At 40.5% G+C, this 27,114-nt stretch overlaps 3 protein-coding genes and 1 pseudogene across 5 annotated transcripts; 1 reads left to right on the plus strand and 3 right to left on the minus strand.

The window, feature by feature from the left end:
• Window positions 1-81: 81 nt before the first annotated feature.
• Window positions 82-7,582, minus strand: LOC137748373 (cell division cycle protein 27 homolog B). Its single transcript, XM_068488519.2, has 16 exons — window positions 7,136-7,582; window positions 6,494-6,566; window positions 6,259-6,368; window positions 5,965-6,011; window positions 5,353-5,450; window positions 4,768-5,072; window positions 3,820-3,972; window positions 3,244-3,457; window positions 2,715-2,938; window positions 2,556-2,621; window positions 1,866-1,985; window positions 1,607-1,683; window positions 1,375-1,494; window positions 1,031-1,250; window positions 638-919; window positions 82-505 (listed from the first exon to the last, which is right to left on the minus strand). The coding sequence occupies exons 1-16, from the start codon at window positions 7,238-7,240 to the stop codon at window positions 458-460; spliced, it is 2,262 nt and encodes a 753-aa protein (XP_068344620.2). The 5' UTR covers window positions 7,241-7,582; the 3' UTR covers window positions 82-457.
• Window positions 7,583-8,248: 666 nt separating this feature from the next.
• Window positions 8,249-10,801, plus strand: LOC137747035 (protein phosphatase 1 regulatory inhibitor subunit PPP1R7 homolog). Of its 2 annotated transcripts, none has more exons than XM_068487033.2 (7): window positions 8,249-8,613; window positions 8,786-9,016; window positions 9,121-9,267; window positions 9,363-9,505; window positions 9,589-9,703; window positions 10,292-10,441; window positions 10,541-10,801. In XM_068487033.2, exons 1-6 carry the CDS (start codon window positions 8,311-8,313, stop codon window positions 10,370-10,372), a joined length of 1,020 nt encoding a protein of 339 aa, XP_068343134.2. In that variant the 5' UTR covers window positions 8,249-8,310; the 3' UTR covers window positions 10,373-10,441; window positions 10,541-10,801. The 2 variants fall into 2 exon arrangements, with proteins under 2 accessions (XP_068343134.2, XP_068343135.2); XM_068487034.2 differs by having other exon boundaries at window positions 8,263-8,613; window positions 10,292-10,445.
• A 355-nt stretch (window positions 10,802-11,156) lies between these two features.
• Window positions 11,157-13,622, minus strand: LOC137747034 (SNW/SKI-interacting protein). Of its 2 annotated transcripts, none has more exons than XM_068487030.2 (2): window positions 13,532-13,622; window positions 11,157-13,225 (listed from the first exon to the last, which is right to left on the minus strand). In XM_068487030.2, exon 2 carries the CDS (start codon window positions 13,191-13,193, stop codon window positions 11,364-11,366), a length of 1,830 nt encoding a protein of 609 aa, XP_068343131.2. In that variant the 5' UTR covers window positions 13,194-13,225; window positions 13,532-13,622; the 3' UTR covers window positions 11,157-11,363. The 2 variants fall into 2 exon arrangements, with proteins under 2 accessions (XP_068343131.2, XP_068343132.2); XM_068487031.2 differs by having other exon boundaries at window positions 13,457-13,595.
• A 1,710-nt stretch (window positions 13,623-15,332) lies between these two features.
• Window positions 15,333-21,854, minus strand: LOC137746954 (SNW/SKI-interacting protein A pseudogene; annotated as a pseudogene).
• Window positions 21,855-27,114: the final 5,260 nt, after the last annotated feature.

A 27,114-nucleotide genomic window follows, 5' to 3' on the forward strand; every position in this document is an offset into this window, starting at 1 on the left:
GAGTGAGCACTACAAGGTGTCCTTGAAATAAACAAAAGAACCCTAGCTTTGAATCTAGGTAAATTCTACGATTCAGACTCGTTGACGGGAAGATCATGTATGGATTTTTACAATTTTGGCGAACGAGCAAGGCAGATTACAATCATAAACATTAGGGTTAAAGATGATGATACAAGTTGTTTTTCAACATCATGATACAACTATCCGTACAATACAGCAGCTATAATTACTTGCGTCACATCTTGTTCTCTACCAGTACGTGAATCACCTACAAAACTGAGGTCAGGTTCTACAGTATGCAGACCGGATGCGAGTGCCCGAATGAGCAGGCGAGCCTCACGAACTAGGCCATTCATACACCTTCGAAAGCACAAGCAGACTGCTAATCCGGGCAGAGTCTTTTTCAGCCAGATAACTTGCACGATGTTCTCTTTAACTGAATTCCGACATGATGGATCTACTCATCGTCTAGTTCATCAGGTACATGTAACTTCTCAATGTCAGCCTGTTGGAAAATCAAGAGATGAGCCTTGGAGTAAGATGCAAATGAAAGCTACGCTTGTGTTGTGATCAAAGCACATATGGAAAGTTGTTGATATGGGGTGTTAATAAAGAGTAAGAAATATGCTCAAATCACCTTAATGGTAGCTACATCAGTTGCGGATGGTTTCAAATCCAATGCATAACCGAAATGAAGCATTGCTTTCTCATGCATGTTACGCCGCTTATAGATCTTACCCATCAAAGCGTAGACACTACTTTCACGAGGAGAGTATTCTTTAACCTCCTCTAAGACCGCTAAAGCTTCATCGAACTTTTCTAAGCTCATTAGTATACTAGCCTTATGATACATTGGAAGTGGATTCTTCTTGTCAGCCCTAATAGCCTTCTCCATCATCACTAGAGCTTCTTCGCTTCTCTGTCATATGATACAAACACATTTCAGACAATTGAATAAAAAAATAAAAACCATTTCATAAATAAAAAGATTTCTAGGCCGTAAAGTTAGAATGGATCTGTGAATGTTAACCCTTAAAGCGTGCAATGCTGAGGCAAGATAAGTCATAATAACAGAAGAACGTGAATTGATTTGGAAAGCTGTCCGGAAGTGATGCTCCGAGAACTCAAACTTCTCTTGGCGATGATAAACCATTCCAAGGCCATACCAGGCGTTATAATGCCTTGCATCAACACGAAGTGCGGTCTGATAACTCTTTATTCCATTCTCAAAATCCTCTAGAGCAACACATCTGCAGATAGATAATTCCACGACAACGTAACTATCTGATACAAGGTCGGAACTAACCATCAAATTACGAGGAACATCAATTTCATGAATTAAAGGTTGAAGGGAAGGAAAAGTCTTGTCCATACTCATGACCACAAAGGGTATGCGCATATGTGAATCTTGGATTAAGTTGAACAGCTCGCTGGAAATTTTTCAGAGCAGTTTCATGGTCTTTCTGCAAGCTATAGCAATTTCCCATTGCAACCCTGCATTACCATTCGATAAGAAAGAAATAAGTCTTTATGACTGACAAGAGATACTAAAAAGAAAATTGAGGTTTGAATGATGTATTATTTCGCAAAATTATGATATAGCTACCAAGGCTGAGGAGCTAAGCGGTCCGTTGATATCAGTTCTTGAGCCAGGTAACTTAACTTCATATCTTCCTTCAAATGCTGCAAAGAGTAAGAATACTCTCAGTGCACAGCAATTATTAACAGTAAAGTACAGAGAAAAGCTTAGCCACACAACAACGAAAAATTAGTGCCTAGCTTGATTTCAGAAGGATTAGCTGGACAGGAGAGCAACCCAACTGACCATCTAATGTATTTTGAGCTACATCAATTTGGGGACTCACATAAAGAACTGTAGAATACATGTCCATCCCTTCTAAACTGTAAGGTGATGCCTGACGGGCAAGACTGAAGGCCCGATCAGCTTCTGAATAGTCTATCAATTCACAATAAGCTTTTCCAACCTGCAATTGAAGAATGCCAAAATAGTCAACTATATGCAAGTATTAGAATATGTAAGGGCAAAAATCATTCAAAGGAGCAGCTGCAAGGGATTTGAGTTGGTGTGGTGAACATGAAATTATTGAAAAACATAGGCTTAGGTATAGAAAAATCATGGAAGACTATCTGAAGTGTAACAAAAGAGAGAATGAACTAATTACAAATAAAGCAATGAAGACTATGACAAATCGTACCACTCATCTGGTATCAAAAAATCATGGTAGACTATATGAAGTGTGTGAATGAAATAAGTCTAAAGATGAGATAAACGCATGACAAGACAAATTAATTAAGTTCTGATGACAGTGGGAAATCAAACAAATAGCAGAAAATCCCGTGTTTTTCAAATCTGATAAGAAAGATATTATTTTCCTTTTAGTTTTTGAAACCAGCTTACTAACTTATACAGACATCCACCAACAGCAGAAAATCGGTGAATGGAATCCTGTACTAAGAATCCAGTGCTGTGTACAAGGTCATCACAGCAGGAGACTATAGAAATACAGCCAAGTTTTCTATAAAAAAAAAACTACCTGGGAAAGCACCCATCCTGTATTGTAATGCTTGTATGGAAGTTTGAGATAGACATCGAGTGCATCCTGCGCAACACAGTCAATATTAGATAACAAAATACAACCTCAACCTAGGAAAAAAATATTAATTCATTTTATTCCACGGTAACCAAGTAGTACCTGGCATCTGTACATGCAGGAAAGTCTATAGCCTTCCCCGAGGGTTCTCAAAAGACTCAATATTTCTGAAGCACCAGTGGCAACTCTTGAAACGTTGATAATACCACCAGTACTTGACAAGGTTGCTCCTTCTTGTTCAAGATATCTAGTATCACTAGGAGTAAAACCAGAAGCTACTGTCGCAGTTGTTGAACGGGAATCATCATATGTCTCATTGCGCATTCCTAAATAGGACCCAAGTTTGGAATTCACAACTATTAGCAAAAAATCCATTGGACATAACAAGCGTAGAAAAATCAAGAGTATCCTTGAGCGGAAAGTTTGTAATTATATTATCCAGGAAACGCTATTAAACTTATATGAACAAAGGAAGTGAAAAGACTTGAATCACTATAACGCAATTTGTTGTTTCTCTATTAATAGAAGAGAAGAAATTAAGTATATTGGTGATAAAATGGCTTCTTTGCCTGCTAATCTCTATATGGTAGTATAGTTCACCAAATGACTGAGAAATGAGAAGATGCATCACCTTCATCAACATTTTCATTGGGCCATGGCTGCCCCTTGCGATTTGCCAAGGAACGTGCAACAGAGCTCAGCTTGGAACTTCCAAGATATTTAGATGAATTGGTAGTTCCATTTCCGGCTGTCACTGAGGCACTGACATTAGTGTTGGCCCCTGCTTCAGCAGCAAGTCTATTGCTCCGCCGGTTGCCAGAATCAAAAGACAACCTGCTTGAAATCTGCAAAGGGAAGACAAATAATCGTAAGAAGTCATTGACCTCAACATTCCAGAAACAACATGAAAATGTCACCAGGTAATATACAGAGACAAGAAAACCCATTATAACTAATTACTCAAATAAGGTGCCAAAGGCAACATCACCACCAAATAAATAATCTCGTTGTAAGTCTACATTAAACCACAAAAACAAGAAAGCATAGACTCACATGATGACGCACATGAAATTCAAACAATACCGAACTACATTACATGTACTCAAATAGTTAAGGTATAGCAAGGAAAAGTACGAAATCAGTGACATTAAGAATTGTATCAATGGAAAAAAAAATTATTTGAATTATAAATAAGTGGAGCCTGTACCTTGCGGAGTTTTCCTTCATCAACAAACTTTCTTCTGGGGGCTTGAATTGTAGAGTTCACATTTGACTTCAGAGAGCTATCAGTACCTGTGCTCAGGTTTGGGCCATTTGGCTGGCCAATTCTACAGAGAGCTGGTGGAGCAACACCTGACAACTGCAAACAGGGACAGATCAGTGATGATACAAGAATTTCATATTTTTATTTTGACAAATATAAGTTTCAATGTTTCATTTCAGGTACCCACAAGCAACATGAAATGACAACTAAATCGTATATATTGAGTGATTATGTCCTAAAGACTCTAGCATTGAATTTGTTTTAGATTTGGTCCTTAATTTTAGAGACGTGGGTGATTATACATAACAGTAGCCTGCAGGACCAGATTCCCATAAGTTTATATTCTTCAAATTATCTTTGCTTTAAGGTTTTCAGAGATTTTAAAGGAGTAAAATGATTTTTTTATGAATCTTGGTTAGCAATGTGCTTATTGGGTAGGTGTCTTGATTGGGAACCTTAGCTGGCTGCTGTGCGAAATTTCAGCAACCAGGTTTCCTCAAATCAGCCCCTCCTTCCCTCCTTTTGACCCATATTCAAACCATACTTTGATTTACAAATCATAAACCTCTTCTCCTACAGCCTTATGTCTTTTGATCACAACTTTCCAAATCCTAAAGCCTGGCATATCCAATTGTAGGCAATATTTGCACTTATCCTACATTAATTGGTCTAATTACAAAGAGACCAAACACATCAGTAAAGAAACCAAATACTTCCTTCAAGACAAAACCTAACTGAAGTGGTCCAGACACATAGTTACAAAGCCATAACAGACCTAATATCATTTGATACCAATAGTAAGATAAGAGTAAGCAGTGGTAGAAAGGACAGATATACAGCAATAAATGCAGGGCTGCTAGAGAAAAATTGGAGGGGACAACTTATATATACCTGCATGGGCATTGGGGAAGGAGTGTTAAAGAAAGATGAACCAGAAGTGCCATTTACAGGATGACCAGACACTCCGCCCAAACTAACATGAGAATTTCCAGACAAATCTCTTATATTATTTCCTTGAACATGTTTCAATTGTCTCTGGCCAACATCTTCAGAGCTAAAATTCCTGCCAGAAACTAAACTGCAGTCCTCATTCAGGGTAAGTAAATTTTGAGAAGCTAATCCATGATGTAGATACTGTTTTTGTATGGAAAGAACGGCAGCTTCACCGAAAACTACAGCTGCTTCTTCAGCAGCGCCTGAAACAACGGAAAATACAAAGCCTCAACTTAAATATGCATCCGAAGGCAACAAATCGCCATAAATAATCAACACAGAATTTTTGATTTAGTAAAACCATTAATTAACCAGTTGCAAAAAAAACTGTATTATTTTCACAAGATGCCAAAATTATATCAATAAAAAACGTCCAAAAGTAAAATTGTGGACATGGGGGCCACTCTAAAAGTACATTCGTATAGAACAAAAGGCTCTAATCTGCCTACACTATTATTTTCATGTGTGTAACACTGTACAGACCTAATACGCACAGCTCTTCGTAAGCAGTCCACATACAAGGATCAATAGTCAAAGCCTGCTTAAAGTGATGGATGGCACTTTTCCTTCTGTCAGTATACCTAGAACAATACCAATTATAAACAATAAAATCATGAGAGGTACAATAAAATCATACAATCCAGCATACAATTACTGTAAAGTACGGAAAGAGATACTTAAATAGTTGCAAGATGCTACAAATTCAACTAAAGGTAGCATACCTAACTTATTATAACACAACAAAGTCCTCTATCCCAAGAAACATGCAAGCGGAGAGACAGAGGGATCAGTTTAGAAGAGCATACTTTGCCAATCAGAAGAATTTCAGAAGCACCATCAATAGTTCACCTAACACTACTAGAAGGAAGAAGATTCAAACCTAGAGACGCAAAAGATATTTCTTGGAGGAACAACAACATTGCTACTAGAATTCACATCTTACATGTGCGCATGTTTTTTGGTTCAGCCTCATAAAATAGATTGATTACATCAATTTAACCATCATCACAAACAAATCCTTTTCAAGAAACTTAAAAAGTATCCCTGTAACAAAGGTAATGCATACACAGAAGCTCCAGAAGACGGGAGACAAACCTGTATATAAGCCCTAAAAGGTAATGACCAGCTGCGCCATTTGGAACCTGCCAAAGGAATAATGAGCAAGTCATCTGCTGTTAGAAACCACATGAACAGGCTGAAAACTGAATACCAATATCAACATTTGGAACACTAAGCAGAAATTACATAATGTCTAAAGGGTTAATGCCATTTATTTCAACCCCTATTATGTAGAAAACAATGAAAAATGTTTTAGGAAGCAAGACTTGAAAAAGCAACTATGTAAGTATTACTTTAGAATCATGCTCCAAATAAAATAGAGTTCAATACCTCTGCACCAGGCTCATTAGCAGGACATAACGCTGCTTCTGCTTCACTTAGAAGATCCATCTGAAAGCATGATAGTGCAAACAAGTAGCGGGATTGAGCCACTTGTGTTCCTTCATAAAACATCAGAAAAAAGAAAAGAGGTCCATGTGGATGAGAAATACTATGACGGAAATAATAAATTAGCCACGAAAACCCACAATGAAAAAAAGGGGAGTACTTAATATGACTTGCTTACCCTTTAAAATATGATATGCAGCATAAGCTTGGTTGCTTTGCAAGTAACATCCAGCTAACAACTGTAAATTCGTCTGCCATATAACAAATTTCATGTTAACTTCTGAAAATCCCATAACTGATCCGATTAATGCTAACAAAAATAGCACCAATGTAGTAAGTAAACCCCATTTAGAAATCCCATTATCTAAAAGGCCACACCTTTATGCTTCATTCCAAAAGAGCTACCATAAACAATTTGCAGTCCAGAGCTCCAATAATTCAAAGCTCATAAAAAAACCGAAAGTAACTAATTAACCTTAAAAGAAAGCACTTTATTCCAGAAAAGAAAAATGTGAACTGTGGGTAAATACAAATACCCTTAAAGATTCTAAAGCAACAAAACCCTAGTTCTCAAATTACAGAACACTAAGATTACTCAGGCATAAGTAAAATTTTCACAAATTACTAGTAAATTAAACACGAAGAGTCGATCAAGATAATAGAAGCGGTAATGTTCCCCCAAACACCAGAAAAAGAAGAAATTTCATTCCGAATACGTCATATCCCTCGTTTTGTCTTTCTTTCCTGGGATTTTCTCGGCAACCAAACAAGCAGGCGATGAACGAAAGAGAGAGTGAGAGAGTAGGTGGATAAGAGGTACCTCGGAAGGGAACTCGGCGCAGAGGCGTTCGCATACGAAAATGGCGTTCCGGTGCATGAAATCACGGAGACTGTGCTGGACACAGTCTCGAAGTATCGTTTCCATAGCTGCTTGCTCTGATTGGGAGGGGAGAGAGAGAGAAGGAGAGGGGGGTTTTGGTTTTGGGTTCAAATCAGGGCGGCACGTGTGATCTCCTCATTTCAAATCACGCGTCAGGCGACATTGTTTTCCTTTTTATTTTATTTTTCCTTCTCTTTTTTCTTGATTTCAAAATACGTCCCAAAAAATAAATAATGAAAAAGGGAGATAATCTTGTAACGGTTAAATAATTTTATAGCTCTTTTCAGGAAAATAATCATCTTCGGATCCTTTTCATCCAAATCATTCAAGATTGCTTGAATGCCTTGCTTGGAACAAGGCCGCGAAGCCATCACAACTTCTTCTCATTTCTTGAACAAGGCACCATCAATCTCATCTACAATCCCAGCGATGTCGTCGTTTTCTCTGATGTATGCGCCCCTCTCAACCCTCCTACCGTTAACATCATTGTCGCTGATCTCAAGGAAAAGGATCCCAAAGCTTTTGCTATCATCGCAACTTCTTCTCATTCTGATGGCGTCAAGGTCGTTTGAACGTTTTTGTGATCGTTTAATTTTCAATTGAACTGACATAATAAAATATTCGGAAGATCCGAATAAAATCGATCCATAGAGAATCATATTCCTTTTTTTGTTATAGCATACACGATTTTCCATACTAAAACGAGAAAATAGTTTAGACCTGAACCAATGGGTTAAAAAAAAAAGACCTCAACCACCAATTCGATTTACCACTTATTTTGAACAAGTTAATAAAGATAAAAGAAGTTTAAAATTAATACAGTTTCATGAGCTAGCAAACACAAGATAATACCATAATTAGATTAATTCTAATAATTATACCATTAAATTTCAAGAAGATAAATTCTAAAGTCATCAAGGAATCAAGTGATGGATTTATTAGTTAAACATGACTCAACAATTTACGATTGGGCCGGCCCATATGAGGGGCCCAAAACTTTCCGGCTGCGAAGCAGAAGCGACAAAAATAAAATAAAATAAAAATATCTGGGAAATAAAAACCAACCAAAAAACGCAACACGAGTGCTAGCGTTAGAGCGTATACCGTTCACCTCAATGGCCGACCAGACTGAAACGCCACCGCCGGGTCAGAATCCCGCAGATCACGATGATCAGACGGCGGACGACGATCCGTCCTCGACGGTCCTCGATCTCACCAGCTTCCAGCTCCACGACCTCGACTCGGTCGAGTTATCACCGAGTCTAACAGAGTTAGACCTGACGGCGAACCGCCTCACCGGTTTGGACCCTCGGATTGCGACCCTCTCGAACCTCAAAAAGCTCTCTCTCCGCCAGAACCTCATCGAAGACGCCGCCGTCGAACCGATCTCCGGCTGGGACGCCCTCTCCGGTCTCGAGGTAAATAAAAAAAGTTAAGTGTTTTTCTCGGCGGTTTGTCTGGTTCCCGGGAAAATAAATTAAATGTGATTTTGTCGGTGATTTGTTTGGTTCCCGGGAAAATAAGATTGAATGTGATTTTCTTGGCTGTCTGTTTGGTTCCCGGGAAAATTAACAGTTTTGAGGGATGCAGGAGTTGGTGCTGAGGGATAATAAGCTCGGAAAAATACCTGATGTCAGCATATTCACGAAGCTTCTGGTTTTCGACGTTTCGTTCAACGAGATTACGTCGTTACATGGATTGTCCAAGGTCACCAGTACCCTCAAGGAGCTGTACGTGTCGAAAAATGAAGTCACCAAGATTGAAGAAATTGAGCACCTCCACGAGCTTCTGATTCTCGAGCTCGGTTCGAATCGATTGCGGGTTAGTTCTATTGAGCGTTTGAGATTATGTACATGGAAAATTATTGATAATGTAGCAAAACTAGCATCCGGCCTGTTCTGATTGCATGATGAAATGCAAATCAGGTGATGGAGAATTTGCAGAACTTGACAAAGTTGCAGGAGCTGTGGCTGGGGCGGAATCGGATTAAGGTAGTGAATTTGTGTGGGTTGAAATGCATCAAGAAGCTGAGCTTGCAAAGCAATCGGTTAACTTCGATGGCGGGATTTGAGGTAAGTGATTTGCCACCACCATTTGTGTGAGATGGAAATCTCAAATGCATTTGTTGTATAAATATTGAAAATTTATATCGCTCCACCTTTTGCAGGAGTGCGTTGCTCTAGAGGAGTTGTACTTGAGCCATAATGGCATTTCGAAAATGGAAGGCCTCTCAACGTTAGTCAACCTACGTGTCCTGGATGTATCGAATAATAAGCTAACATCGGTGGAGGGTATAGAAAGCCTAACAATGTATGTATTAGACCTCTTTGTCGCTATTGGGTTTGATGTTGGTCTTGTCGTTTCTACCTTCTTATGGGAATCTTGTGTTATAGGTTAGAAGATCTATGGCTTAATGACAACAGCATAGAGTCACTTGAAGGCTTTGCCGAGGTTCTTGCTGGTTCAAGAGAGAAGCTCACTACCATCTATCTCGAAAAAAACCCATGTGTATGTTTATCTGTAACCTGCAAACGTACTACATTTTAAGTTTTACTGTTGTATTCATTTAACATGCTTAGATTCCGTTTAAGGAAGTTTAAAATTAGTGTGTTCATAAATGCCAAGTGGTGCGAGAGTTCATGCAAGTCTAATGCTTTGGTCAAATAAGTATAGGGGCGAAACGTACTACCAGCTGCAGCAATATTCTGATATGTATACATGTCTGTTGAAAGTGCAGAGTCCGTTAGATAAAAAGGAAGAATAGTGGTTGTGAGATTTCGTAGGTGTGGATCAGCTGATATATATATATATATATATATATATATATATATAAATGTTTACATCCTTTAGGGTTAGCATGAAGGCAAACCATACTTTGTGTCTATGAACTGGCGTATGGTAAATGATTGAGAAGAATTATTAATTTTAAGTAACGAAGAAGAGTAGAAGACTGTTAAACAGATAACGACAACGTGCATAAATATATGATTGGTTCTGTATTCCTTTCTGTGTTGATATGCTTTGTTTGGTTTGTTGATAAATGTGTTTCATATGCTTTAAAATTATTTATATTTGGTCATGCATCTCGTATTGCAGGCAAAGTCTCCAAACTATGCTACTACCCTGAGACAAATCTTCCCAAATATCGAGCAAATTGATTCTCATATGTTTGCATAAAAGTTTTCATGGCTTCAGCTCTCTCAACATAATTTTCATGGAGCACCACCAGAAATACAAAATTACAATGTAGGTATTCTTTCTCGACTATGTCCCAGTGGTTATGGCATTGCCTCCTCAAAATGAACTTATTTGTAATGTTCGAGTTTTCATGGATGTTGTTTGCAGGTAAACTGTTGCTCGGGAGGCTGCTTCCGGAGTGCCAGAGTGCCGAATTTGAAAAGAGACTCCGCAAAATAGTGATAGATTTAGATATCATGGATGGCTCAAGAACTCACTCGAAAATTGATTAAATTTTCCGTGTTGTTTTCTGAAGTTATTTAAACCACCCTCCTCTTACTTCTTTTCCTTTCAATCCTTCTAATTTATGTGTGTAATTTTGAATCTATTATTTATCAATCCTTAGTGCATGACTTTTTGATTGCATCATTTCTGGATGCCGAGAAGGTGCTTTAAACTTACTGATGTAATTAGATTTACTTCTCCATCAACCTCCACATCGCCAAGAAATTTTGTAGTGTATCGACATCACGATCCGATACAACAAGTGTCGCCGGCACACCGAAAGTCTCTTCGCATTGCCATTTCATTGTTGATCTGTTATCCGTGCACACTCGTAGGTTGCGCGTTGTGTATTCGCAACGTTCGATCAGACATTCTTTACCTTATAAAGCAACACGAAGAGTGCATGATGGCTTTTTCGGAATCAAAACTCCGAGATTATGCAATACCTATGACATATTCCAAAGAGATCGAACGCAAATTTTGCATAAGTCACATAAAGTAGGGATGGTAACCAAAAACTGCATCAAAGAAAATTGTAAAAACATCTTACAAATAGAAGTATGAACGTTTATCTCCACAAACTTAGGCAGCCAATTGCTGTCAAGAACTAAAGAGCCACATTCATAACTTTCCACGCGACCAAAATAGATACGTAAATTTAAAGAGTTAATACAGATCAACTTTGAAAAAGGCAGTTCCGAACAGCTTAGCGACCCCTTTCAAAGCCAATACGAGTTCTGCTGGAGCCGCCTTCATAGTCATCTCGCATGGAAGCGCCGCCACTTGCTCTCATTGTTCCTCCTGTTCCAACCTTATCAAGCGCTTTCTTGCCGCCCTTCTTCACCTCTGTCAAGAACTGGTCAAGACCAAATGGATCAGCTTCTTCCACAGCATCCTTCTCAAACTCGACTGGTCTATCCCTTGGACCTGCCCTCTCAGCAGCTCCTCCAAATCCTCTGTCGGGTTTGAAGCGATCAGTCTTCATAATCTTATCCAACTGCTCATCAGCGCCGCCATACATTTCACTATCAGCATCCTTTTTAGGCCTGTATAGAGTTGAGAGTGTCGGCTGAGCAGTAAACAAGCCTTTGTCGTAAACATTGTACTGGTCATCAGTGGCAAACCCGGAGTCCATTCCTTTCTCCTGGTTGAATAGCCTCTGATCGTACATAACCTCTCCCCCTTTGCCTGCTCCCGCTGAAGCCATGCCAAGAGCAACTTTCTCGCTAATATCACGATCTCTATCTCTCGTAATTTTACTCTTCTTCCCCACTGCTACATCTTTGGCCTCCAACCTTCTCTCCCTTTCTCTCTCTTTGCGCCGCTCTTCGCGGATCTTGTCCCGCCCGATCCTCTCTTCTTCTTTTTCTCTTGTCTCCTTTGGATAATCCATTTCCTTTTCCCTTGTTGGACGCTCATAATCCCCTCTCATATCAGTATCCATGGCTGTTCTGTCAGAAGCCATTGGAACAGCCGCAGGGGGCGCAGCACCTGTTCTCTCAGAACGAGCTTTCTGAGCTAATGCCCTCAACTCCTGCTCTTTCTTTTCCTTCTCCTTCATCAACATTTCCTTCTGAACCTTAGATCTCATAGCAACTGCCTCTCTAGCCTTCTGCTCCGCAACATACAAAGACTCAGAGAGCTTTGCAAAATTATCATTAATCTGAACATCTTGAAGGCCTCTCCCATCAGCTGCAAGACGTTTGTCCAATGGAATTGTATACCCTTTCGGGTTCTTCCAGTTTGAAATACAAGGTGGAATCTTCCAATCCTGCTGGTCTTTCACAGTCACCGGCCGAGGAGGGGAATGCATGACCGGGACAGGTGGGGATCCAGAAGCCCTTGGAACACGCTTATGCTTGAACTTTGGAGGCTCAAGTGGGTCCACAGGCATCTCGTTCATCATGATAATCCTCTCCTTGGCACCAGAATTAAATGCCTCCGATTTCTGTGACGGTTTATACTTGATATATTGCGATTCTGACGACTGCTTGGCCACATTTTTCGGCTGTGCAGCGCTCAATCTCACATTCACAATCTTCTCAAGCGCAGCTTTTGTTTCTGCCGTCGTTTCTTCAATCGCCTTCTGCTCCTCCTCATCCTCATCCTCTTCCATCTCCTCTTCCGCATCCTTCAAAATTTTCGGCACAATATCCTTATGCTGAGAATACACAATCTTTCTCGAGTTCTCATTCTGCTTAACAATAGCATCATACGCAATCTCCCCATTCGCATCAACCGAAACTGGAAGAATCTTCGTCCCAGGTTTCGACAACTTGTCCCTGCCCATGCCAAGAGGGTACTGAGCAATGTGAATCTCTGGGAAAGCCCCGCCTTCCCCGAAATCCTCCACCTTCCTAGGAACAAAGCCTTGACGCTTCAAGTACTGAGGCACAGGATTAGGTTTAACGACAGCTGCAGATCTTTCTGCCTCGGCCGAACTGAACCGCTGCTTGAACCACGGATCGTTCGAGTGGTCGTAATAAGTCGTTGTGGTTGCCGCCGGCGGCGGAATCAGCTCCTTCAGAGACGTCATGGTCGATAATCTCCTCCTCCTCCAACCCCAAACTGTTCCAATTTCACAGGGTACCAAAATAAATAAAAAAAAATTCAAAACTTTCGAATAACAAAAATTTAAAACTAAACAAATAAATCGAGTTCATAGATTCGAGTCGATACCCAATCAGATTGAACTCAAAATATTCAAATTAACAATCAAATATTAATCAAAAAAGCAATAATTTACGATTAATTTACCCTAAGAACGCGATTAGAACACGAATTATGAAAAACCCTAACCTTCGATCGGGCGAAAAATAAGAACAAATTGAATTGGAAAAATAAAATAGCGGAGGGAAAGAATCGAATGCGAACCTGATTGGCAGCGTTAGGGTTTCTGAGATGAGATTTTTTTTTTTTGTTTTTTGGAAAACGTTTCTGAGATGAGCTTGGGCGGTGGTTTAATGGATGACTGAGTTGATATAAAAGGTCAATTTGCACTAATAGTCCCTGTAATTATTTGGATTTCATTTTTGTCCCTATAACTTTTTTTATTATTGTTTTTCCCTTGGAGTTTAGTTTTGTTTGCATTTTAAATGAGTTGATATTTTCATTCTTGTCCACGTCAACATTATTTTGAAAGGAAAACGAATCCTCGGATTCCTTCTATCAAATCCACCAATCTGAACCATTGAAATTTGATCTAACGGTTAAAGTTATTATAACTTTTAAATGGCCCCTGTTTTTAGCCGGTGGATTAAATTTTAAGAGCCTGTATTGGTAGATTTGGTGGAAGAAATCCGAAGATGATCCCTGTCCATTTTGAAAAACCTAGTTTGGATGCAAGGAACCTGTATCTCAATTTAATAAGAGCGTTCATCCTTATTCACAGTTTATTAGTTTTGATTTCATTTTCGATTTCTCCTTCACTCCTATACCCCCTTTGAGATATGAGTTGGAAAAGTTTTAGTTTATGTTAAAGAAAAATGAAATTACATCGATGAACGTGAAAATTGAGATAAACTACAAAGATTATTAGTGTGATATCCTTTTAATTTGGGGACATGGTTCGTATATATCTTAGTTCGTTCCGCTTCACCTATGCCAAAAAGTCAAAAAGAAGCATTTGTTTGATTTGATCCAATCCATATTCGATTTGGGGTGGAACCAAGACAATTTTTTCTCTGTTGCACTTGTCAAATCATTTACTTGAAGCTCAAGCTATAAGTTTACTCCTCCAGATAACTTCTTCCGTTGCCGAATGTGTTGCTTTAGATATATAGGAACTGCAATGGAGCCATATATATCTCAGTTGCGATTTGTTCAAGAGAGAAGCTCGCCCTCTCAGTTGTGATTCGTTCAAGAGAGAAGCTCGCTCTCTCTCAGTTGCAATTTGTTCAAGATTGAAGCTCACTCACTCGGTTGCACTTCGTTTAAGATTTTCTAAATTGTGTTAATAGTACTTACTGTTGTTATTTTCCTTTTTACTTCAGTTTTTATGAGGTAACGTTGTTTAATCCTTGTCCTTGGTATGTTGTATATATCAGTTTTGGATGCTGAGAAGTGCCTTGGATTAACAAGTTTGATATTTCAATATATAGCTCCTTGCTATGCATGCCATTGTTGATTTGATGGTATACGTTCCAGTATGGTGCGTTAACGAGAAGGACTTTCATGGCAACGATCCATGTCACGGGTTCTAGCTCCATCGCTTAGTTTAAGTCTTCGCATGTTCGAGAAAAGCTCACTTGAACGGCTGTATCTAAAACACCACATGGCCATGACTCCTGCAGTAGACCTGACCAAGTCCTGTCAACAACAATATCAACAAAGTAGTCTTCCAAGCACTTGAAATTACCTATAACTTAGATTTTTCATGAAAGTTTAGGTTAATTTTAGGATTGAATTCCCTCGAATATAACTAAAAATTAAAATAAAAGTTAGGTTATTAGTGTTTGGAATCAGCTTACACGAAAAGTGGAGATGCACTTTCTGCAATCCTGCACTGATGAAGAGCAAGAAGAATAAGAAATAATAGGATGAAAACATATATAAAAAAAAATCTGTTAAATAAAAACTGAAAACAATTCCAAACAAACAAAAATGCAAAAACAAACATCCTCCAAATAAGAAGTACGGGCAATTAACCTTCACAACCCAATCAGGTGGATCACATTCAGAAAAGCTTGATACGAGTTCTTCTTTTGGAGCCCGTTTGATAACCATCTTGCATCGAAGACCCGCTAGCACTTGCTCTCATTGTCCCTCCTGTTTTAACCTTGTCCGTGGCTTTCTTGCCCTTGTTCTTCATCTTTGTCATTAACCGGTCTAGACCAAATATATCGGCTTCAGACTCGACAGGGGTTTCAGACTTGACAGGGGCTTCAGACTCGACAGGTCCATCTCTTCTCTCTGACGCCCTCTCAGCAGTTCCTTCAAACCCTTTGTCCGGTTTGAAGCGATCAGTCTTCATAATCTTATCCAACTGCTCATCAGCGCCACCATACATTTCGCTATCAACATCTTTTTTCGGCCTGTACAAAGTTAAGAGCATCGGCTGAGCAGCAAACAAGCCCTCGTCATATATATTGTACTGGTCATCTGTGGCAAAACCGGAGTCCATTCCTTTCTCTTGGTTGAACAGCCTCTTATCATACATAACTTATCCCCCTCCGCCGCCTGCACCTCCAGCATTAGCCATGCCTAGGGCAACTTTCTCGCTAACATCCCGATCTCTATCTCTTGTAACCCTACTCTTCTTCCCCGTTGCGCCATCTTTTGCCTCCAACCTTCTCTTCCTTTCCCTCTCTACATGCATCTCCTTGCGAATCTTGTTCCGCTCCAACCTCCCTTCTCTTTCCTCCCTTGTCTCCTTTGGCATATCGGTCTCCATTCCTGCTTCGCCAGATGGGTCAATGGATACCGATACGCCGCCAACTCTTTCAAAACGAGCCTTCTGAGCTAATTCCCTAAACTCCTGCTCCTTCCTTTCCTTCTCCTTGATAATAATTTCTTCGAGAACTTTAGACCTCATAGTCACTGCCTCTATAGCCTTCTTCTCCGCTACATACAAAGCCTCCGAAAACTTGTCAAACTTATCGTAATTCACCTGAACATCTTCAAGCCCTCTCCCATCAGCCGCAAGACGTTTGTCCAACGGAATTGTATACCCTTTTGGGTTCTTCCAGTTCAAAATACACGGAGGAATCTTCCAGCCCTTTTTGTCCTTCTCACTCACCGGTCGAGGAGGCGAATGCATGACCGGCACGGGTGGGGAATCGGAAGGCCTAGGAACACGCTTGTGCTTAAACTTCGGAGGCTCTAGTGGGTCGACTGGCATCTCTACCATCTTTATCATCCTCTCCTTGGCGCCAGAATTAAATGCCGCTGATTTCTGCGACGACCTGTACTTGATCAGTTTCGAGTCTGTCGACTGCTTTGCCATATTGTTCGGTTGTGCAGCGCCCAATTTCGCATTCACAATCTTCTCCAGGGCCGCTCTCGTTTCCGCTGTAGTTTCTTCAACCTCCTTCTGCAACTCCTCGTCCTCATCTTTCTCGACCATCTCCTCATCCTCATTCTTCAAAATTTTCGGCACGAGATCCTTGTATTGGGAGTAGACAATTTTTTTTCGAGTTCTCGTTCTGCTTAACAATGGCATCATACACAATTTTCCCGTCGGCATCAACTGAAACTGGAAGAATACTCGTTCCAGATTTCGACATGTCCCTGCCCATGCCGAGAGGGTACTGAGCTATGTGAACCTCCGAGAACGCACCGCCGTCGCCAAAGTCCTCTATCTTCCTAGGAACAAACCCTTTACGCTTCAGGTATTGAGGTACATGTTGAATAAGAAGAGTATCCAAGATAACTCTAATGATCCCAATAAGAAGAAAAATAGAGCACACTCTTAAAGAAAGCTCACAAAACAAACTAATTAGCAAAGCTTTTCTTATTTAGCTCTAGGCTTTGTTTTTCCTTAGATGATGTACAATGCTTGGGGACTTGGGTATTTATAGCAAACCAAATGAAAGCTACACCACACACTTAATTAAACTAAGATTATTTGCTACCACACAAAACCCATTAATTGCACCTAATTTTTTCCACTCAACCATACCTAACATTAATTCTACCTAACATTGATTCTCAACACTCCCCCTCAATGTTAGCTCTCATTCTTTGCACTGTGCTGAGCAGACAGCGAAAATTTTCGAGCTTGCCTGTACTTAAACTTTTTGTGAACAAGTCCGCAACTTGATCATTCGTCTTGACCTGTCTCATCTCAATCTCTTCTTGTAGAACCTTTTCTCTGATAAAGTGGTAGTGCACTTCCACATGTTTAGTTCTTGCATGAAAGATTGGATTTTCCGCCAAGCGAATGACCGATTGGTTATCACAGTACAATGGTACTGGATAATCTACTGGTTGATGTAGATCACTCATCAACTGTACCAGCCATGCATTCTCTTGAGCTGCCATTGCTGCTGCTCTATACTCTGCTTCTGTGGTTGACAAAGATACCGTTGGCTGTCTCTTGCTACACCAAGAGATGGTTCCATAACCAAGCTTAAACACATACCCAGTTGTTGATATCCTGGTGTCATGATCTCCCGCATAGTCAGCATCACAGTAACCAACTAACTTGCAGTCTTCACCTTTCTTGTACAAAAGACCATAGTTAATTGTACTCTTCACATATCTCAGTATTTGTCGAACCGCTTCCAAATGAGGCTTCTTTGGATTTTGCATGTACCGACTCATCACACCAACTGCATAAGAAATGTCAGGTCGAGTCAAGGTTAAGTAGATCAGACTACCTACCAATTGTCGATACATTGTCGCATCTTCCAAATCTTTTCCTTCATGTGCACACATTTTGGCGTTTGGTTCCATCAGTGTCAAAATTGGCTTGCATTCGAGCATTCCAAACTTCTTCAATAAATCTTTGGAATATTTTTGCTGACAGATAAATATTCCTTCTTGTGTGCGATCAATCTCTAGACCAAGGAAGTGCTTGAGTTGGCCAAGTTCCTTCATCTGGAAACGGACTGATAAATTCTCCTTCGTCCGAAGAATTTCTGCCTCATCATCACCGGTTATGATCAAGTCATCCACATACACTAGCACGATAGCTAGCTTTCCTTCATTGGTTTTGACAAATAAGCTGGAATTTGCAGGTGTTACTGAATAACCACTTTGTGTTAAAAACTCTGCAATCTTACCGTACCACGCTCTTGGTGCTTGTTTCAAACCGTAGAGTGTTTTCCTTAACTTGCACACGTACTCAGGATGAGCTTCGCTTTTAAAGCCCATTGGCTGCATCATGTAGATCTCCCGATCTAACTCTCCATGCAAGAAAGCATTCTTCACATCCATTTGGTATAGATTCCAATCTTTGTTAGCTGCAAGTGCAAGTAGGACTCGTACTGTTGTAAGTTTTGCCTCTGGACTAAACGTATCATCATAGTCTAGTCCGTACTGTTGAGAAAAACCATGAGCTACTAGTCGTGCCTTGTACCTCTCGATTGACCCATCTGGACGACGCTTTATCTTGTAAACCCACTTACAGGATATGGGTTAGACATCTCTTGGCTTTGGTACCAGATCCCAAGTTTGATTTTGCTCAAGTGCATCAAGCTCTTCTTTCATAACTGTCATCCACTCAGAACTTTGTGATGCTTCTTCGAACATCACAGGTTCTGTTGCTTCTTCAATTATGGCTGCATTGGCGTATTTGGGATTTGGTCTCCGTGCTCTTGTTGACCTTCGGAGTTGAGATTGTGGAGTTGATTCTTCCGGTACACTAGGCCCACCTTCTTTGTCTGGTTGTTGATACATGCCAGTTTGCCAAGGATTCTGAGTCACTCTCTGTTCGACATCATCGTCATTTGAATCTCCTGATTCATCTGAACTTGATTGGAGTTGGATAGTATGCTCCCCCATTTTCTGTTGCAGCTTTTCTCTAAATTCTCTAGAGTCTGGTAACACTTTCTTATCTGATGACCACCAAGAAGACGCTTCATCAAACACCACATCTCGTGAAGTGTAGCACCTTCCACTTGTTGGATCACAACATTTCCACCCCTTTCTCTGGCTTAGTTGAGGAAGTCTGTTGATCACAAAGGCTGCAGTCCTTATTGGTTCAGCCCAAAACCTTCCCGGTACGTTCTTTGCATGTAGCATACTTCGACAGACTTCTGCAAGATGCCGGTTCTTTCTCTCAGCTACACCATTTTGTTGTGGTGTGTTGGCACAAGTGTACTGATGACGTATTCGACATTCCCTTAGGTATTGAGAGAACTCACTTGAGCTATATTCTCCCCCGTTATCTGTGCGCAGGCAACGGATCTTCTTTCCCACTTTTCCTTCGGCTGACTCTCTGAACTCTTTAAACTTTGAGAATGTGTCAGATTTTTCTTTCATAAAGAAGACCCACACATACCTTGAGAAGTCATCAATGAATGTTACCATGTACCGCATACCACCAACAGACGGTTGCTTAACTGGTCCGAACACATCAGAGTGAACTAACTTTAATGGTTCTTTTGTTTTAAACTTCGATTCCTCATATGGTAATTGGTGTGCTTTACCATACTGGCATCCTGCACATACTGTGTCTGTTCGCACGTCCAGTTGAGGAAGCCCCTTAAGCATCGACTTTTTCACCATCACACTTAGCTTGGAATAGCTAACGTGACCTAACCGCATGTGCCATAGATCTGATGTCTCATTTTTCCTTGTCCTGTCTACATATGCAGATTCTGCTGACATTACGTAGACTGACTCCAATCGTCGCCCCTCCATTGTTGGTGTTTCTGAGATTTTGAGGTCACGATACACCTTCACGTCTCGTGGACCGAACAAGACATGGTGGCCGATGTGAGCTATCGGTAACCTTGAGTTGTCGGCTGTCACCACCACACGACCTCCCTTGTATTCAGATAGATTTTGCAGCTTCTGTTTATCACCCGTCATATGATTTGAGCAGCCCGAATCTACGATCCAATCATTTTTGTAGTCAATGCGTTCTGGTGTTGTTACCGTGAGGGCTAATTCTTCTTCTTCCTCCGTAGTGAATAATGCTTCAGCATTCCAGCCATCTTCACTATTCTCCTTCGAACTAGAAGTAGCAGTATTACTTTCAACAGGCTCTTTCTTGGTCTAACAATCTTTCGCCATGTGGCCCATCTTCCCGCAGTTGTAACACTTGCCACTAAACTTTTTACTATTACCGCGATTCTTCCAAGCTCCCCCAGAACGAGAGCCTCCATTTCCTTGGTGACTTTGCACCTTTTCTCCATCTTTTTTAGATCCACTACCAGTGTACCGCTTGAAGGTGCCTTTGCTTTTGTTGGTGTAGAGCGCTTCCTCTTCACTCTTCAGTGAGACTCCTCCCATTTGCTTGGCCATAGCTTCTTGACCTGCAAGCAAATTTTCAAACTCAACAAGCGATGGTTATGTCGGCCATCCTTGTATAGCGGCAATGAACCCTAGATATTCGGGTCTCAAACCATGGATAATTATTCTCTTCATCCTGGTTTCCCCAATAGGAGCTGTTGGATCTAATTCTGAAATTTCGCGGCATATCGACTTCACCTTGTGAAAGTACTGGGCAATCGTCATGTCGCGTTGTACCATCGATAGCAGCTCATTCTCGAGAAGTTGCAATTTTGTATCGTTCCTCTTCGAAAAGAGTGTAACAAAAGTGTTTCATGCTTCCTTTGGCGTTTTAGCATCTCGAATGTGCTCCAACATTTCTTCTTCTATTGTGGTCTTTAAGGCAAACATTGATTTGTCTGCTTTAATTTTCCACTTCCGCAAGACGCCGTTAGCATCTTCCGCTGCCGGTTGTGTAACTTCACTACCACCGACAACCTCCCACAAGTCTTGACCTTGAAGGTAAGACTCTATACACGTTGCCCACGTGTTATAGTTTTGGTTGTTGAGCTTCTTGATTCCTCCAACAACTTGAAGATCACTCATCGTATCGGCAAGACTTTGACTACACCGAACAAGCTTGAGTGACTACCGTGTAGAGTAATACACTACTCTCGACACAAAGAAGCTCCCTCTCAAGGTTTGTGATAACCCCAGCAATAATCTCAAGAAATCTTTTCTGATGTGGAAGATCAGTCAAAACTGCAACCACAGAGCATATTCGGAATTTCAAGAGACTTTACAACCAATGCTCTACCAAGAACGATCCCTGACCGACTTGGCTCTGATACCAATTGTTGAATAAGAAAAGTATCCAAGATAACTCTAATGATCCCAAGAAGAAGAAAAATAGAGCACACTCTTAAAGAAAGCTCACAAAACAAACTAATTAGCAAAGCTTTTCTTATTTAGCTCTAGGCTTTGTTTTTCCTTGGATGATGTACAATGCTTGGGGACTTGGGTATTTATAGCAAACCAAATGAGAGCTACACCACACACTTAATTAAACTAAGATTATTTGCTACCACACAAAACTCATTAATTGCACCTAATTTTTTCCACTCAACCATACTTAACATTGATTCTACCTAACATTGATTCTCAACAGTATAGGGTTATGTTTGACGACAGCAGCAGCAGGTCTTTCTGCCGCCACAACAGAACCGCCATAGCTTTGCTTGACCCACGGATCATTCGGGTGATCGTAGAAAGTCGCTGCGATCGCAGCCGGACGCGGAAGAAGCTGTTTCAGAGCCATCACGGTCTTAATTACTAAAGTCACAACCTAAACCAGACTACAAAAGAAACAAGAAAACCAAAACGAAAATCAGAAGACGACTTCTATGAACGAAAATTATGATTCCACATACAGCATGTATGTACGTTTATATAGATAGATGTACGAGTTTAATTTCCTTATCATTCTGGGATTAGGATTCCGCATACAGCTTGTATCCAACGAAGAAAAAGGATTCCGTATACAACTTGGAAAAATACTCACATTGACCGCCGGAATCTAATTAAACGGACAACTAAACCACCTTTTGCATTTTAATATGCGTAGATGTAGTTGTAAATCACCAAACTTCAGATATGAGGCCACTAATTTAACAGGCAAAATATGATAAAAACGTCCAGATCGAAAGCGGCGAGAAAATTCCACTAATATCACATGGAGATTACAAAAGCTTATCACTCACAAACCCAAACCCCAAATACTGGTACAAAAAAACTGTTAACCTAGAGCTAATTTGCCAACAAATCCACATAAATATTGAGATAAACTAAAAGCCAACACAAACGATATACGAATTGATAGGAGCATATTCATGCGACTTAAATGGCTTGTTCTCGTGCATTTACGTTATGTTTCTTTAGTTATTTTAGTCCTTTATGCTTCTTTTGTGTGTTTTCAGGTTCTAAGGGCTTAGGGAGCAAGAAAGTGCATTTTGAGGCTATTTGGGGCACTTTTGGGCTTGGATTGGATAGCTTAATCATGGAGCAAAGAGGATGGACGAAATTGAAGCCTTGTATGCTCTTTGGGGACATAAAACAAAGGGCCTAGCCCAATCAAACAAATCCTTTGAGCCATGGAAAACCTCTAGCCCAAATCAAACATTCTATGCCATGCAAACCAACCTATTTTAGGCCCATTCTATGTACTTAAACCCTAGCCCTTTAAACTAGCCATATTATGATTTATTCACTTCCATACTCTTCTTTATTCCACATGCATTCACACACATGCACATCATTCACTCACATTTCCTAGCCATGCATCACTTTAACCCACATTTTCACCCATTTACACACACATGCACTCACATGCATTCACATGCATTTCAAGCAAACATTCTTCTTTGCCGTGCATTTCCCTTGCCACTTTCTAGCCATTTCATTTCATCATTACATCACCACTCACACCCCTTTAATCCACATGCATCCACATACTCATTCACTTAATCATTAAGCCACACATTCACACACACACACCCAAAACACATCAAAGCCGTGCATTACTCCTTCACATTCCAACATTTCCACATGCATTCCTCTTACAATTTCAGCCATTACACATGCATTTCAAACCTTTCAACACCCTTTAATCATTCCCCTTTAAGTTATGATTTTATTTCCTAACCCTACATGTATTATTTATTAGCATATTCACATGCATCACAAAACACCACTCATTGCACATACCTTCCCCCTCTAATTCACATGCAAAAACCATCAACAACTTCACCCATGCCGTGGCCTATGCACTCATCACCAAATAAATCCCCACCATTGCCGTGCCTTCCCCTTAGATTTTTAGCAATTTCTCTTCATCATTGCACCACAAATCATTCAACAAATGCATCCATAATCATTTCTCCAACCTAGCATTCCCATTCTTTAATCCAATTTCAGCAAACACATGCTTTCCAATCTAGCATTCCCATCATAATTCCACCACCAATTCATCACAAAACATCATCATTGCACCACAACATTCCTACTTTGCCGTGGCCTTCATTCCCATTTCCAGCATGCATTCACATGCATTTTCAGCACCTACACATCTCACTCACATGCACATTCACCCCTTTCTCTCCCTATAAAAACCCTTGCATTCATTCATTCAAGACATCTCATTTTCATACACAACATACCACAAACACTTCCATCTTCTCCCTAGCCGTGAGTCTCTCCATTTTCTGCACCATTTCCTTCCCTTTCTCCTCCATTTCTTCCATTTCCATAATCCCCCAATCCATTCAACACACCAACAACATCCCTTAGTCCTTGTGCTACAACGAAGACGAAGAGAAGAGGGCCTAAACGTTCATACAATTCACGTTTGAGTTGTTGGAATGTTTACGCGTTTTCTTTGATTTCAATGTTTAAATTCAATTCTCTTTGTTTTGTAATATGAGGAATGGAAGAGAAGAATGCCTAAACGTTCATACAATTCAAGTTTGAGTTGTTGGAATGTTTAGGTGTTTCTTTGATTTCAAAGTTATGAGGAACTAAACCCTTTTTGGCTAGGGGTAATTTCAATACCATGATTATTTATGTGATATGAATTGATGAATTCCGGTTATGAACTCTTGATTTGTGAATGCAATTGGCTTAACTATTTGATGATTAACTTATTTGTGTTTGTTGATTGAGGGTCGACACTTAATTAGCATGCATGAATATGTGGCTAAAGTTTAAGAAGGTTTCACATAATCGTTACTAACTTATACTTGAAAGTAGTGAAGGTCGCTTGTCACGATCGCGTTAAGTTAATTCTTAGCATGAGTAACATGATGTCATAGTTGCAAATGCTTTGTCAATGCTTATGGTTTTCATTATTCTTAATGATCTTCGATTGTATCTCTATTATGATGACATGTAGGGAACTTTTGAGAATGTTTTGGGTTGTCGAATGATGCCATCCAATCCAATAATATAAGGAAAATCTGAGGGTTAACTAGTGATGTCACGGTTAATTTGGGGCATTGTCGTTCATAATTCAATGAAGGAATAACTGGAAATTGATTCATATGCATAAATATCATGTGTGGAGAAAGAACCTCTAGCTAATTCACCAACCATCTTGTTTCACAACACTTGTTTACAATCTGTCCATTTTTGCATTTTGTTTGTTTATTTCAACTTCGTCAAAACTAAAACCCCTTTTTTTATTTTTCCTTGTTCCCAAGTGTCTTAAATCTGTTTTAATTTAGTTTTTATGTTTTTAAGTCAATTTAGAAGGTTTTAGTAAGCCCTCCTAATCCCCGGTCTAGAACGATCCCTCACTTATCCATTCTACTACAATTGTCAAACGAGGGTTTAATTTATGCGCGTATAATTCTCGCATCAAATTTTGGCGCCGTTGCCGGGGATTAGCAACTTTGCTAATCCTTTGTCTTTATTTTTATTTTTTTTTTTGTTTTTCGTGCATTCTTATTTTAGATTCTTAGTTTGTTTGTTTCCTTGTTTTTTAGGTACTGTGTATGACTCGTAGCTCTCGGCCTATTATAGAGAACATCTCCGACTTTGACGGTGATTTTGAACGCACTTTGAGGAGAACGAGGAGTCAACAAGAGCCACCACAACCTCCACCACAACCTGGGCTTGAAGAAGACGAAGTAGGTGTAGAAGAAAAGCCCACGGATCAGATTTTTGAAGAAGAACAAGCCATGGCAGCAGATAATAGAACCATCAAGGAGCTTTCGGCCTCGGGTTTGGATAATGCATTGCCTCTTTGTATCCAATACCCCACGGCTGCCCAAGGCAAGACCGATGAATTTGAACTCAAATCCAGTTTGTTACACCATATTCCGAAGTTCCATGGATTGTCTATGGAAGACCCCAACAAACACTTGAAGGAGTTCGAGGTGGTTTGTTCGAGCATGACCCCCGTCAATGTGGATGGGAGGGAGTATATTGAAGATGAAGGCCTTTCCATTTTCACTTATGGACAAGGCCAAAGATTGGCTATACGAACTAGCCCCGGGAACTGTGACTTCGTGGGAGAGTATGAAGCGTGCTTTCTTGGAGAAATTCTTCCCTACTTCGAGAGTGATTCTCCTACAGAAGAAAATTAGTGGTATTCAACAGAATCATGGTGAGACATTCTCGGCTTATTATGAGCGCTTCAAGGGCCTTGTAGCTTCATGTCCTCAACATCAAATGAAGGAGGAACTTTTCCTTCAATATTTCTATGAGGGCCTCCTTCCTATCGAACGTCAAATGCTTGATGCATCAGCGGGAGGAGCATTGGTGGACAAAACACCAAGGGATGCCAAGGTTCTCATAGCCAACCGAGCGCTCAACGCTCAACAATATGAAGGAGTGGGCCAAAGGGAAGCCCCACGGCAACAAAGTGTAAATGAGGTGAGTGCTATTTTTGAAATTCAATCACAACTTGCTAATCTTACTTCTCTTGTTTCTCAGGTTGTGATTGGTCCAAAAGCACAAGAACACCAAGTTTGTGGCGTGTGCTCAATTCAAGGGCATCCATCCGACAAGTGCCCTCAACTAATCGAGAATGGTGGGTGGGAATCTGCCAATGCAATTGGTTTCCAAGGACAAAATCAAAACAACCCATACTCGAACACTTACAATGCCGGATGGAGGGACCATCCAAACTTCAAATGGAGGGAGCCACAACAAGCTGCCCAATAAGGAGGATTTAGGCCAAACCCCCCTGGTTTTTATTCCAAGCCGTATGCACCCCAACAATCCCAACAACCTTCGGCATCATCTCATTCAGGTACGTCTTTGGAAAGTAATCAAGCTATGCAATTACTAACCTCTATTTCGCAGGGGTTGCAAAATCAAAACAACCGGATAGAAAATAACGAGAAGGAGATGATGGATATGAAGAAACAAATAGGGCAGATTTCTGAGTTCCTTGGACAGATTAGAGAGCAAGGAAAGCTTCCTAGCTCAACCACAGTCAATCCAAAGGGAGGATTCGAATCCGCCAAGGCCATCACCCTAAGGGGTGGAAAAGAAGTTGGGACCGAGCCAAACAATCCCAAATCTGCCCAGAAAGTAGATGAAGAGACGACACAACCTGAGGAAGTGTCTAGCTCACCCACGGTAAGGGTGAAAAACCCAATGCCGCAAGCCCCCAATCACCCTAACTCGGCCAAATCAGGTAATTTAAGTTCAAATTCATGTACTTCACGTCCTAATCTGCCCAATGTACCTTTTCCTCGCAGGTTCATGCAAGAAAAAAAGGAAGAAAGCGAGAAGGACATTCTTGAAACGTTCCGGAAGGTGCAAGTGAACATACCGCTTCTCGATGCAATCAAACAGGTTCCAAAGTATGCTAAATTCCTCAAGGACCTATGCAATACAAAGAGAAGAAGGGCAAACAAAGAGGTAGTGAAGGTAAGCGAGAATGTGTCCGCTGTTTTGCAACGTAAACTGCCTACCAAGTGCAAAGACCCCGGTAGTTTCACGATTCCTTGTATGATTGGACATAATCGTTTTGAACATGCCATGCTTGATTTAGGTGCATCCATAAATGTCAT

Source organism: Pyrus communis, chromosome 2, assembly GCF_041283825.1.
Source record: "Pyrus communis isolate YQ-2024b chromosome 2, ASM4128382v1, whole genome shotgun sequence".
Classification (NCBI taxonomy): domain Eukaryota; kingdom Viridiplantae; phylum Streptophyta; class Magnoliopsida; order Rosales; family Rosaceae; genus Pyrus; species Pyrus communis.

Coding starts and splice junctions, on each gene's coding strand:
- LOC137748373 (XM_068488519.2), bottom strand. CDS start 7,240: ATGGAAACGATACTTCGAGACTGTGTCCAGCACAGTCTCCGTGATTTC. Junction 1,495..1,606: donor CGCTTAGCTCCTCAGCCTTG/GTAGCTATATCA, acceptor ATGGTAATGCAG/GGTTGCAATGGGAAATTGCT. Junction 1,251..1,374: donor CATACCCTTTGTGGTCATGA/GTATGGACAAGA, acceptor ATCTATCTGCAG/ATGTGTTGCTCTAGAGGATT.
- LOC137747035 (XM_068487033.2), top strand. CDS start 8,311: ATGGCCGACCAGACTGAAACGCCACCGCCGGGTCAGAATCCCGCAGAT. Junction 8,614..8,785: donor ACGCCCTCTCCGGTCTCGAG/GTAAATAAAAAA, acceptor TGAGGGATGCAG/GAGTTGGTGCTGAGGGATAA. Junction 9,704..10,291: donor ATCTCGAAAAAAACCCATGT/GTATGTTTATCT, acceptor CTCGTATTGCAG/GCAAAGTCTCCAAACTATGC.
- LOC137747034 (XM_068487030.2), bottom strand. CDS start 13,193: ATGACGTCTCTGAAGGAGCTGATTCCGCCGCCGGCGGCAACCACAACG.